Genomic DNA, 13,282 nt, shown 5'->3' with positions numbered 1-13,282 from the left:
GAGATAGAGGTGTTGTGATAGAAGTAGCATAGTTTTCATGGTTTGACTTTAGCCGGAGAACGAGAGTTCCAAAGGCAAACGAGTGGGGTATGAGTCTGCATCAGTATCTTCTCCCTCTTCACTTGGAATCATCACCTTTTGGTGGCTCCTTCTACTAACACACTATACAATCTCCCTTTTCTTCTTGTCTTCTGCCTGGGACTGCCTTTCACCACTCTTTTATACAGTGATTTAAAACCCGGATCGACCCGGCCGGTCGGATCGGTTGGACCGGGAACCGGTGGTCCAGCCGGTCTGAATCTGAAGTTGGATCGGTTATGCAGTCGACCCGTTTCAAACCGGATTGAACCGGTCAATTTTCCGGTTCAACCGGTGAACCGGTGGGTCAAACCGGTTCAACCACTTTTTTTTTTTATAATTTTTTTAAGGGACCATAAATCACAAAAATAATAATGAAAATTGAATCTCTTAATGAAAAAGCAAGGAGTCTTATTAAATATAACAATGACTACTTGTTCTAATATATTTGTTTGCAATATATACAACTTAAATAACTTTTATAGTATATTATTAATTTTAAATTATATATTTAATAATGTAATATCTATGTAAATATTACATATATTATTTTCTGATATTAATTGCAAGTATATTATATATGTACATATTATTTATATTTTTAATTTGTATTAATATACCGTTTAACATGTAATTTTTTTATGTATTTTTTTACAAAATAAAAATAAATTTAAATAAGATAGAAAAATTGAAATTTAAAATAAGATATGAATTTATTAAAATTTATAAGTATAAAATATATTTAGTATGAATACTTTTTAATAAAAATAAATAAAAATCGAGTCATGCGGTTCAACTAGTGACCCACCGGTTCAACCTTTGACCCACTGATCCAGTACCTTAACCGGTTCGATGACCGGTCCGATTTTTAAAACTATGCTTTTATATATTCATGTTTACTACCTCATTATTCCCCAAATTCATTTTTTGCCCTTTTTTATATTATTATTTTTGGGGCTAGCATGAACCGGGGGGGACATTATAGTAAACAGCAAACAGTGGAGTGCGAACAATATATAAAATAATAAATAAAAAAATAGAAACCCAAGTTGGGTATCTTCAAGAATCTTTACATTTCGAGTTATTCGTATTCACTTTCTCTTCCTCAACTTTACTTCACCTCACTCTGCTGGTTTCCTCATAAGATTGGCTTTTGGCTTCACTCACAAGAGGTGGAATCCTGCATATCATTTGCAGTAAAGTGTAGTGTTGTTGGGAGAGAATCTTTCTGAGCACTGCCACCGTTTTTCTGGTCTAATTCTCTTTTTCATTGTGGATTTAGACGTCGAATATATTCTGTTGAAGAGGGTGTCCAAACTTCGGGTTGCTTCTGCAAAATCACACCTTGTGCTATTTTGACTCTGTTCAGATATTCAGTAGAAAAGAAACATCATTTTTTGTCTTTCTGTGTCTTATTCCTCTCATATCATTCGTTGGCAAGATAGATAGATAGACATAATCTGCTGTTACTGACATTATTGACAACTTTGGACAAAGGACAACGTTTGGAGATATTATGCCATCCTATCCTGGCCTCTTGTGACAAGACAAGAATTTTGAGATCTGTTTAAGAGGTGAGACTTGTGGTATTGGGAGAAAGTTGTGGTTTTTGAAGCAGCCACCCATGATGGGAGATGGTGGTGTGACATCATCTGGTACCATGATGGAAGCTCCACCACCTGATGGAACTACTTCAATGGATTTTGAGTACATGGGTGAGCTTTTCTTAGATGGGTGTTGGTTGGAGGCCTCTGCTGATGGATCTGACTTCTTGCTGCAAAGTCCTTCCTTTTCCAATTCTCTCTTTGACCCTTCATTCTCCTGGCCTGCCTTGGAGACCAACCACAATGAATCCCATGATGCTGCTTTTGGGACTCAACAAGAAAGCCACAACAGCATGGTTAATATTGTTTCTGGTGGTGGTGGTGGTAGTGGTATGCAGTTTCAGTTTGATGCTCATTCAGTTGAAGGAGCATCTGAAGGGGTTAAAAGGTGGTGGTTTGCACCCACACCTAGTCCTGGACCTGGGCCTTCTATAACAGAGAAGCTGCTAAGGGCCCTCACGTGGTTCAAAGATTACAATAGGAACAAGGATATGCTGATACAGATATGGGTGCCGGTTCATAGAGGGGGTAGGCCTATTCTGGCTGCTAATGATCTTCTGTTCTCGCTTGAATCAAGGTCTGTGAACCTTGCAAAGTACCGCGAAATTTCGGTGGGATATGAGTTTTCAACAGATGAGGGTGAGTCCAAGGAGTTGGTTCCGGGATTGCCGGGTCGAGTGTTCAGGAACAAGGTTCCTGAGTGGACTCCTGATGTTAGATTTTTTAAGAGTGATGAGTATCCCCGAGTTGACCATGCTCAAGAGTATGATGTGAGTGGGACACTAGCAGTTCCAATCTTTGAGCAAGGGAGCAAGATGTGCTTGGGGGTTATTGAGGTTGTCATGACTACTCAGCAGATCAACTATGGCCCTGAACTTGAGAGTGTTTGTAAAGCGCTTGAGGTTTTTCTCCTTTCCTATTTGCATGAATTTCTGTCGTGTTATTATTTTTAGAATACGTAAGTGTGTATGTATATATCCCAGGAAAAGTTGAACCAAGATTTTAGAACATTGAGATTTTATCTTAGGTTGCTTTGAACATGTTATTTGCTGTTTCTGAAGGGATAAAACTGCTCAAGAATTTCTGTTTCTGTATCCCTTTAGTCCCTGGACACCCACACCATGATTCTGCAAAATTTCCTATTTTCTTGTTTGGGAACCCATATTTTCATGGTACTATGATGTTTTCTCCCTTGTGAATAAATTGCTCTATTTTTACATATTTGAGTAGGTTAAATGCTAATGGCAACAAATGGTTAACATGAAAAACATGAAAGACTCATTATACTAGTTTGATGATTGGATGAATGTTGTTTACTTGCAGGCTGTTGATCTTAGAAGCTCGAAACATTCAAATATTCAGATTGTGAAGGTAAATGGAATAGAAAACCAACTTAGGGGAGGATTTTATTTTAAAGAACTTAAGTTTGCAATTCCCTTGTGACTTGACAACTGTGTTTTATTTTATCAGGCATGCAACAGGTCCTATGATGCTGCACTACCTGAGATTCAAGAGGTTCTGAGATCTGCATGTGAAATGCACAACTTACCTTTAGCTCAAACTTGGATTCCATGTGTCCAACAAGGCAAAGAAGGGTGCCGGCACTCTGATGATAATTATCTACTCTGCATATCTCCTGTGGAGCAGGCTTGTTATGTTCGTGATCCCTCTATCAGGCCTTTTCATGAGGCTTGCACTGAGCATCACTTGTTAAAAGGTGAAGGTGTTGCTGGTGGAGCTTTTATGACAAACCAACCATGCTTCTCAACTGACATAACTTCATTAAGCAAGAAAGATTATCCACTGTCTCATCATGCGAGGTTGTTAGGATTGCGTGCTGCTGTTGCCATACGCCTTCGAAGCATCTATAATAGCACCGATGACTTTGTTCTAGAGTTCTTCTTGCCTGTAGATTGCAATGACAGTGAAGAGCAGAGGAAGATGCTTACTTCATTGTCCATTATTATACAAAGGGTGTGTTGCAGCTTGCGGGTTATATCAGATAAGGAATTGGAGGAAGCTAACTTGTCAGTTGATGAAGTGATTGGCCTTGCAGATAGTGGAGTTTCCAGGACTGCAATTTGTTCAGGACTGCAACAAAAAGAAAAATCAAGTGAAACTATGTGTAGAAAATTCTCTGACCTGAGGCAACAAGAAAATCCTATTTTAAAAGGAAACCTTGATTGTGTTAGGGAGTGTTCTACTTCTGTTGAGGGTAACTTCTCAGGTGCAGGAATAAGTAGAACGGTAGAGAGAAGACGGGCCAAAGCAGAGAAAACTATCACTCTGCAAGTTCTTAGACAATATTTTGCTGGAAGCCTAAAAGATGCTGCCAAGAATATTGGTGGTAAGCCTTTTTTACATGAGCATGTTTCCTTTTTCTGTTTTCCTGTGCTAACATTAAGGTAGTGTTTGACACGCATATAGAACTGAAAGATTCTACTATATTCTTCTTTGTTCCACCCTTTCTAGTCGAACCAACACAAGCCACTTTTTTAACCTCATGTCTTGCACTTTTTTATTCTTAAAATGCATCAAACATAGAATCAAACCTTGTATCCCCTATTGTTCCGTTCTAACATGTCTTCTTACTCAATACTATGGCACATTTTGGACTAGTTTCTAGCCCATGGAAACTTTTCAATCATAAAATCCTACTTTAAAACTTTTCTAATCATATAGGTAGTTAAGAAGAAGGTAAACAAGGGAGCTTCTCTAAAAAAGTTGGTGTTTACACTGATTTTATTTTCTTCTCCTAGAAATGTTTATTGAAAAGTTTTTCTAAAACTTGGCTCTAATTTCCAAATACAGTTCTCTGACATTATTTTTATATTAGTAATTTTTATTAGCTCTGCCTATATGTCCAAAACAGAAAAAACTCTATTAACATTCATATATGCTCGTGTTTTATCAGTTAGTTTTTCTGTGCACGTATAGTAGTAGTCTTTCATTATAACCATCTTTTGAATTAAACATTTTCCAGTTTGCACAACAACTTTGAAGAGGATCTGCCGGCAACATGGGATAAAGCGTTGGCCTTCTCGGAAGATCAAAAAGGTTGGTCACTCCTTACAGAAGCTTCAACTTGTCATCGACTCAGTTCAAGGTGCCTCTGGTGCATTTCAAATCGATTCCTTCTATTCAAACTTCCCGGATCTAGCTTCTCCAAATTTATCAGGAACCAGCCTGTTCTCAACTTTGAATCAAGCTGATAATCCAAACTCAGTAAGCACGCAGCCAGAACCCAGCGCATTGAGTCCAGAAGGTGCATCGAAATCGCCCTCTTCATCGTGCAGCCAGAGTTCCATTTCAAGCCATTCCTGCTCCAGCATGTCAGAGCTACAGCATCATACCAATAACAAAGATCCTGCAGTTGGTGAAGACTCTGCTGATGTTGTGTTGAAGAGGATCAGAAGTGAAGCAGAGCTTAAAAGCCTGAGTCGTGACGGTACAAAGCTTTTACCAAGATCTCAAAGCCAGGAAACACTTGGTGAACACCCTATAACTCAGTATCACCGACCCTTATTAAAAACAAGTAGCAAGGTTGATGCTCACAGAGTAAAAGTCACATATGGAGATGAGAAAACCCGGTTTCGGATGCTGAAGAGTTGGGGCTATGAAGATCTTCTGCAGGAAATTGCTAGGAGATTTAATGTGAGTGACATGAGAAAATTTGATGTGAAATACTTGGATGATGATTGTGAGTGGGTACTACTTACTTGTGATGCTGATTTAGAGGAGTGCATTGATGTTTGTCAATCTTCTGAGAGTAGTACCATCAAACTTTGTCTACACGCTTCTAGTCATAGTATGAGAAGTTCTTTAGAGTTTAGATAACAGATTGATTGTAAATTGTAAGATCCTTTGTCATGTATGTGAATTAGTCTTAGAAAAGATACGATTCTTTTTATGTGGAAAAAATTATTATTTTGGCAGGATATAAGGATAAGCTTTCGCTTATACTTGTGCTCCAAGCAATAAGCAGATTCAGCTTTTGTTTGTTTGGTATAATATAATACGACTTGTGAGATTTACTTCTCAGTCTGAGTTTCTCCGTTTAGAGTTTGACTAATGGATATCATATAGTGTGTTTGTTCTTCATGTTTAATTGCCTTGGAAAGTGGGAGAATGAGAGCATACAAATACACTTCCAATCTCTTTTTCCTGATATGGGATCTCTTTTTTTCTTGGTTGGATTACACCTAAAGAAAATTCTAAATGTAGTTATCATACTTGTCGAGGGCTATCTTAAATTTTGGAAGGAAATAATCCGAAGGCAAAATAATAGTTTTGATATTTTCTTGCATGAACCATCGTTTAGAGTTTAGTTTATTTGAAACACCTTTGAGATTCGTCAAATGTTGTTTCCAACGCAGCAATGACGTAATGTAGCTGTGTTTCTATTATTTGTCTCCATCATATTTCCACTGATCCATGCTGCACTAGCAACTTTGAGATTTCACCTAACAAATTAATTTAATTAGTTACTTTACAATTGGATGTCCGTATTTTAAAAAAACTCCGAGGCCTTTTGTCTTTTTGGCAATTACATCACTGAAAAACCATTTTTTTCCCTTGGAAATACGGGTAACGTCTCGAAAGATACTTAAATTATTAAAAAAAAATGTCATTTACTCCCAATACAAAAACAACATTCAAATTGCTATAATTTGGACCCCATCCGGTGTGAATTTCCTAAGACTATCAATCATATAGTATTAAAAGAATATTTGAAATTCATCATTTTCACGCAATAAAAAAATAGTGTATACTTTTTTTATAACAGAAACTCCCTTAAATTTTAGAATATTTTGATCTCTCTTTGACTCTTCTTTCTATTTTCTTTATTTTCTGTAATGGTTAGAATATGAAAGAATATTTTTCTGTCAGAGAGACCTTGTTATTTATAACTTCTTAAAATTATTCCATTAAACACATTTATAATTTAGTCCTTGATTATTTAATTATTAATCCCTTTATATATCACATATTTTTTACATGAGACGAGTATCTTACATTCTCCTACTTGGTTGGCTCATGTGACATTTCTCATAATAGACAAATAAATTAATTAATTAAACTAACATAATGTGCATTAAAATAACCAAATCATTTTATACATTGGGTTCATCATAATTTATAATTAAGAATATGAACTAATTTAATTAATGACAAATGTATATCACTTTAAGCGATATAGTCCCTCCCATTTACTACAAACTAGTCGTCTCTTTAATATGACCATTAATAAAGAGCACATAATTAGTTCAAAATGATGTCTTTATTTAAGATAATACATGCTTACATTACTGTAACACAAATATGCATGCAACCATAGAGAATAAGTAATAAAAAAAATACCATTAATGAACTCAAAGTGTCAATCACTTAATGCAAAATAAACATAATATCAAGAGTCGTTACTAACAATAATGCCCATATTTTCAACATGCTCAATGAATGTTTTTGATCCCTATGTTAAAGGATTTGCTATCATAAGGTTTGTGCTAATATATTATATCGACACTCTTTGTTTTTGAACTTCTTCTTTCACGATAGAGTACTTTAATTTCATATGTTTACACCCTTAGAGTACATTTTGTTCTTAGAGGGAAACACTGTTGTAGAATTATCACAATACATTTTCAGCAACTTAGTAATACTGTCAACAATCCTAAGCCTTGAAATAAAGTTTCACAACCAATTAACTTGAATTGAAGCCACAAAACATGTTACAAATTCAACTTCCATGGTCGATGAAGCAACAACTAATTATTTTGCACTCTTCCACGATATTGCTCCTTCAGTTAAAAGAAATACATAGCCAATAGTGAATTTTCTTGAATCCAAACATTTAACAAAGTTTGAGTCTGAATATTCAATCACCTCAAGGTGATTATACCTCCTATATGTAAGCATGTAACTCTTCAATCCCTATAAGTATCTCAATTTTTTTTTGTAGCTTTCCAATGTTCCATGCCTAGGATACTTTGATATCTTCCTAACATTCCAACTGCAAAACTTATATTTGGTCTAGTACAACTTTGAGCATACATAGTACTTCTAATGCATATGAAATTGCTTCCATTTGTTTTTGTTCCAAGTCATTTTTAGGGCATTAAACAAGACTAAACTTGTCTCCTTTCTGAATTGGAACGAGTGATGCTAAGCTCTTTTTGATCTTGAATCTTTGTAGTACTTTACTGATATATGCTTTTTGAGACAAGCTTAACACTCCTTGTGATCCATCTAAAAATATTTTTGTTCCTATCAGATAGCTTGCCTCATCCATATCCTTCATTTCAAAGTTACTAAAGAAAAACTTCTTAGTCTTATGAAAAAAAAACCAAGATCATTAGTTGTTAGCAAAATATCATCAACATATAAAATTAAAAAAAAAAAAAAAACAACCTTGTTCCCACTAACCTTTATATATATATATATATATATATATATATATATATATATCACATACATACACACACTGATCAACATAGTGTTTTCTTTAAATCTAAAACAAATAATGGTATCATTAAACTTCAAAAACCATTGGCAGGAAGCTTGCTTAAGTTTGTATACTGATTTTTTTAATTTGCATACCATATGCTCCTTTCCTTCAATCGAGTACCTCATTAGTTGATTCATGTAAACATTTTCTTCTAAATCTGCATTTAGAAAGGCGTTTTCACACTCATTTGATGTGGCTCTAAGTCATAATGGAGTATTAATGTCATGATAATTCTGAAAGAATCTTTTCATGAAACGAGTGAAAAAGTTTCTTTATAATAAATGTCATCCTTTTGAGTAAAACTCTTAGCAACAAGTCTAGTATTGTATTGTTCAAGGTTTCCATAAAAGTCATGTTTAGTCTTAAAACCCCATTTACAACTGACTCTTTTACAACTTTCTAGCTATTCTACAAGGTCTCAAACATCATTTTGTTCCACGGATTTTAGTTATTCTTTCATGACATTTAATCACTTCTAAGAATTATCACAACTTATAACTTATGAAAACGAAATTGGATCATTGTCATTAACGCTTAAGTCAATTTGACTCATGTAGCTATACCATATAATCATTCAAAATAGCTAGTCTCCTTTCTCTTTGAAACCTCCTTAATGTTATTTCTTGTGATTCTTCTACAATAGGTTCATTATGGATCATGGGTTTATTATTGTGTTGTTCTTCTTCATTGTTGTTTGACACAACAATTAGAGGAACATTTACTTTATTGCTAGAGACATAAGTTAAAGGAACTTGTACTCTAACTTCTTTAACTTCCACTTCTCGTGGAATTGTACTCCCGCTAATTTCACCATTTTCAATGAATCTTGCATTTTTAGTTTCAACAATTTCCATACTATAATTAGAACAGTAAAACATATACCCTTTGATTTTTTTGGATAACCAATGAAATATCCACTGATTGTTCCAGCATCCAACTTTCTTTTCTTGCGAATTGTAAATCCTTATTTCTGTCTATAAATCTCAAACATAAACTAGATGTCCTACCAATTCACAATTCAAAAGGTGTCTTTGAAACTACTTTATTAGGAACCCTATTTAACAAATAGATGGAAGTTTTCAAGGCATACATCCATAAATATATGGATAAAGTTGAATTATTTAACATACTCCTAACCATATCTATTAATGTTCTATTACACCTTTTTAATACACCATTTTGTTGTGGTGTACTTGGCATTGTGTATTGTGCATAAATGTCACATTTTTAAAGGAGTTTAGTGAATGGACCTAAGTGTTGCCCAGTTTCGTCATATCTTCCATAATACTCAACACCTCTATTAGATATGACAACTTTCACTTTTTTTGTTTAGTTGCCTTTATACTTCATTCAAATAAATTTCCAAGGCATCACTACTTGAGATTTCTCACTACAATAAATAGACATAAATAGTCATATATATAAGGGTAATGAAGTACTTTTCCTTTCTAAAAGAATTGACATCAAAAGGTCCACATATATCAATATGCACAATTTCAAGAAGTTGAGTGATTCTTGTAACTCTTATCTTTGTGTTTTTTTTTTTTTGTTTTCCTTTAATATATCCCACACAAATATTTAGATCTGTGAAATCTAGATTTAGAAGAATTCCATTCTTTATTTCTTTCTCTATAAATGTGACCCAAACGTTTATGCCATAAGAAAGCATAACATTCATCTACTAAACTATGTTTAGTACCAATGTTATGATACAAAATTAAGAGGATTCCAATGTACAAACCATCTAAATTTAATTTATATAAATCATCACAAAGAATATCAGTACCAATGAGATGATTATACTTAAATAAATTGGAACATTCATTATCAAAATTAAAAGAGTATCCAATAACATCAAGTTTAGATAATAAAACTAAATTCCTAGATAAACTAGGTACATAAAGAGTTTCCGATAAATATAAATGATATCCAATATCAAGATTTAAACGATAAGTCCCAACTACTTCTGTAGGAGCTTGCACTTTATTCCCCATGAAGACAAACTTCTCATTTGGGTTTACAGCTTGGATTTTAATGAATCATCATATTAGAAACTTGATTTGTACATCCAAAATCAATCCACCATGTATTATGGGAAACTTTAGTTAAATTTGATTTAAAACATACAAAAGTATTAAGCTTATCTTTCTTTTCAAACCAAACATTATATTTTGGGCAATTCTAGAAATATTCAGATTTCCCATTTAAATGATAATTATTACCCACTGATACTATCTTCTAGATTTGCGCAAATGCCTCATCAATCTTTAATGGACCTTTGTCCTTATCATGTTTCTTTACAAATTTCTTTCCAACTCCTTGATTTCCTTGGTGACTTACATAATGAATTGAGTGAGTTCCTTGATTCTTAAGCCTCGTTTCCTCTTAAACGAACATATTGTGCAATTCAAGGACGGATCTACATGGAAGAGAGTAGGGGCACTTGCCCCCACTACTATTTTACACATACATATTTTTTTATCCAAAAAATAATATATTTTAAAAAAATAAGTTATATTATAATAAAATAAACATATATATTTAAATGAGTTAATCACCTATACACTGTCAGTGTAAAGTTTTTTTACACTGACAACCAATTAGATCTTTTAATTGTGCCATGTCACTATTAAAAGTAAATGTGTTTATAGTGACATGACACAATTAAAAGATCTAATTGGTTACTAGTGTAAAAAAACTTTACACTGGCAGTGTATAGGTGATTAACTCTATTTAAATTATCATATGTATAAAATATAAATTTGGAAGGGTTGTTCATTTATTTGATATCTGTCAAATTTTTGAAAAAGATTAGTTCATAAAAAATACTCCTTAATAATGAATCAATTTTTTTTAAAATTTTTAATTATATATATATATATATATATATATATATATATATGCTCACATATATAATGTATTATATTAAAAAAATTATTTTTTGATAAAATAAAATTTGTAACATGTATATTTACCTTTTGTACTTTCTATTTATTGTATACATTGGATTAAAAAAATCAAAATATTAAATATTGTAAGATTTATATGTTGATAATTAAAATCAAAATAGGAAAGATTGAAAGATTTATATTCTATTTAGAATTTTTATTGTAAAATATATTTTAAAATAAATTATCATCTTAAAATTTATATTAGATATTAAAAACATGTTTATAGCATAAATAAATTAAACTTGATTTTTATACAATTTAACATATTTATTTTTATGTTTTTATTAGTATTAAATTATTATAAAGTAGGTCTTTAAGATTGTAATTCTAATCAAATATTTAAAAAATATTTATGACAGATAAGTAAGTCATATTTAAAACATGTAATTAGGTTCAAATATACTAAATTATAATATAACATAATCTGACCTTATTTATTTTATTCTTAATGGTAATCATAAATATAAAAGTTTGTAAAAAATAATTATTATATATATTTATACTTTTAAAAATTATATGTAAAATTTTAATATTACAAATATATGAATAAGTATTGCGACCTCAGTAGAGATTCACCCTTCTACTTCACTGATATCGCGACTCACACATCTCATTTCACGCCCAACACCCTTCAATTAGAGACTCAAATTCAAATTTTCATCTCACGCAAACGAGATATTTGACTCTCTATCAAAGACCCACCTAGCGCCATGAATCACCCGACTTCGATTTTTCATCAAAATCTTGCAGTTCCAACAAATCCCAACACATGCAACCAGTTTTCCAACATTTACAACAACTTAAATCACAACATAAAACACCAACATGCAACCAATATTTCAACTTAATCATCCCATATCAACTTCTATTCCAACATTACCTTGCTAACAACTAGGATCACTTATTAATCCCTCAAGCTAAACAACCTTAAATCATTCATCCACTTCTGAGGTCCTAATTGTATGACAATATAAATATAAATTACTTATTATAAATTTAAAATATTATTTATATATTATTTAAAAAATTCATATATTACGAATTTTAATTATAACATGATTATATGTTGAGATACAATTGTCTCACATTATTAGAATAAAAAGAAAATTAAGAATTTATAAAATACATATATTCTATTGATTAAGACCTTTTGAATGATAATTCAAAATTAAAGTAAAATTACGAGGATAATATCTCATTAATATTAAATTGTGTGCGAAATACCTAATAAAAACAAGATAATAATGTTCCTCTTAGAAAAATATATCTTTATAAAATAAAATTACAAAATAACTCATCATTATATAATCAAGTAGTTATTTATTACAAATCTTATCTATATAAAGTGAAAATTTATTTATATATATATATATATATATATATATATATATATATATATATATATATATATAAACTAAAATACTAATAAACATCAAATAAGAATCAGAATAAAACTTTTTTTGTTGACAGCGTGAGAGAACTAAACTTAATAAATATAACAATAAAAGATGAGTATAAAAGTGTAAGAAATAAATGTTAGCTTACAATTGAATAATATATACAAATCTTAAATTGTAATTTTCTGTCGCTACTGTACAGAAAGAAATAAATTAAACTAATATGCACACTCTAAACAAATCACAGGCTTGTTTTCAAAATCATAGTTTTATGTTTGGTTTTTTATTATGTGACAAACCCTAAAAATCAACATCTATCCTTCTCATTCATAAAAAAATTGATCATCTCAATTAATATTATCTTAACGATCAAGTACATTTAATTCATATATTCATAAATATGTAATTTGGTGATAAAATAAAAATAAAAATAATAAACTACTTGTATTTTAATTAACATATTGTATGCTAAAAATTGAGGGGAAGAAAACTCTTCATGCCCTTCATTAGAAACCTCACAACAACACAAGCAAAAAGGGCAAGAAAATCCATGAAAGAAACCTAAACTGGTTTTTATCACTAAAAACTGACAAATCCATGAAAGAAACCTAAACTGGTTTTTATCACTAAAACTGACATTTTTAAAATACCACATTAGCTCTGCTTGTAGCGTAAGTGGTGTTAACATGTAAAGACAATATTACAAATTGAACTATGAGGATTTAATCAAAAGTTTAGAAAATA

The 13,282-nt window shown here is 31.8% G+C and overlaps 1 protein-coding gene across 1 annotated transcript; it reads left to right on the top strand.

Annotated features, from left to right (window-relative positions):
• Window positions 1-1,121: 1,121 nt before the first annotated feature.
• On the top strand, window positions 1,122-5,723 carry LOC109814604 (Plant regulator RWP-RK family protein). The gene is made up of 4 exons (XM_083073915.1): window positions 1,122-2,584; window positions 3,006-3,053; window positions 3,153-4,029; window positions 4,666-5,723. Exons 1-4 carry the CDS (start codon window positions 1,703-1,705, stop codon window positions 5,517-5,519), a joined length of 2,661 nt encoding a protein of 886 aa, XP_082930041.1. The 5' UTR covers window positions 1,122-1,702; the 3' UTR covers window positions 5,520-5,723.
• Window positions 5,724-13,282: the final 7,559 nt, after the last annotated feature.

The sequence above is a fragment of the Cajanus cajan genome, chromosome 4 (assembly GCF_000230855.2).
Source record: "Cajanus cajan strain Asha chromosome 4, NIPB_CcT2T_4, whole genome shotgun sequence".
Lineage (NCBI taxonomy): Eukaryota > Viridiplantae > Streptophyta > Magnoliopsida > Fabales > Fabaceae > Cajanus > Cajanus cajan.
The sequence above is the reverse complement of the archived record's forward strand: the minus strand, read 5'-3'. Positions and strand labels throughout refer to the sequence as shown.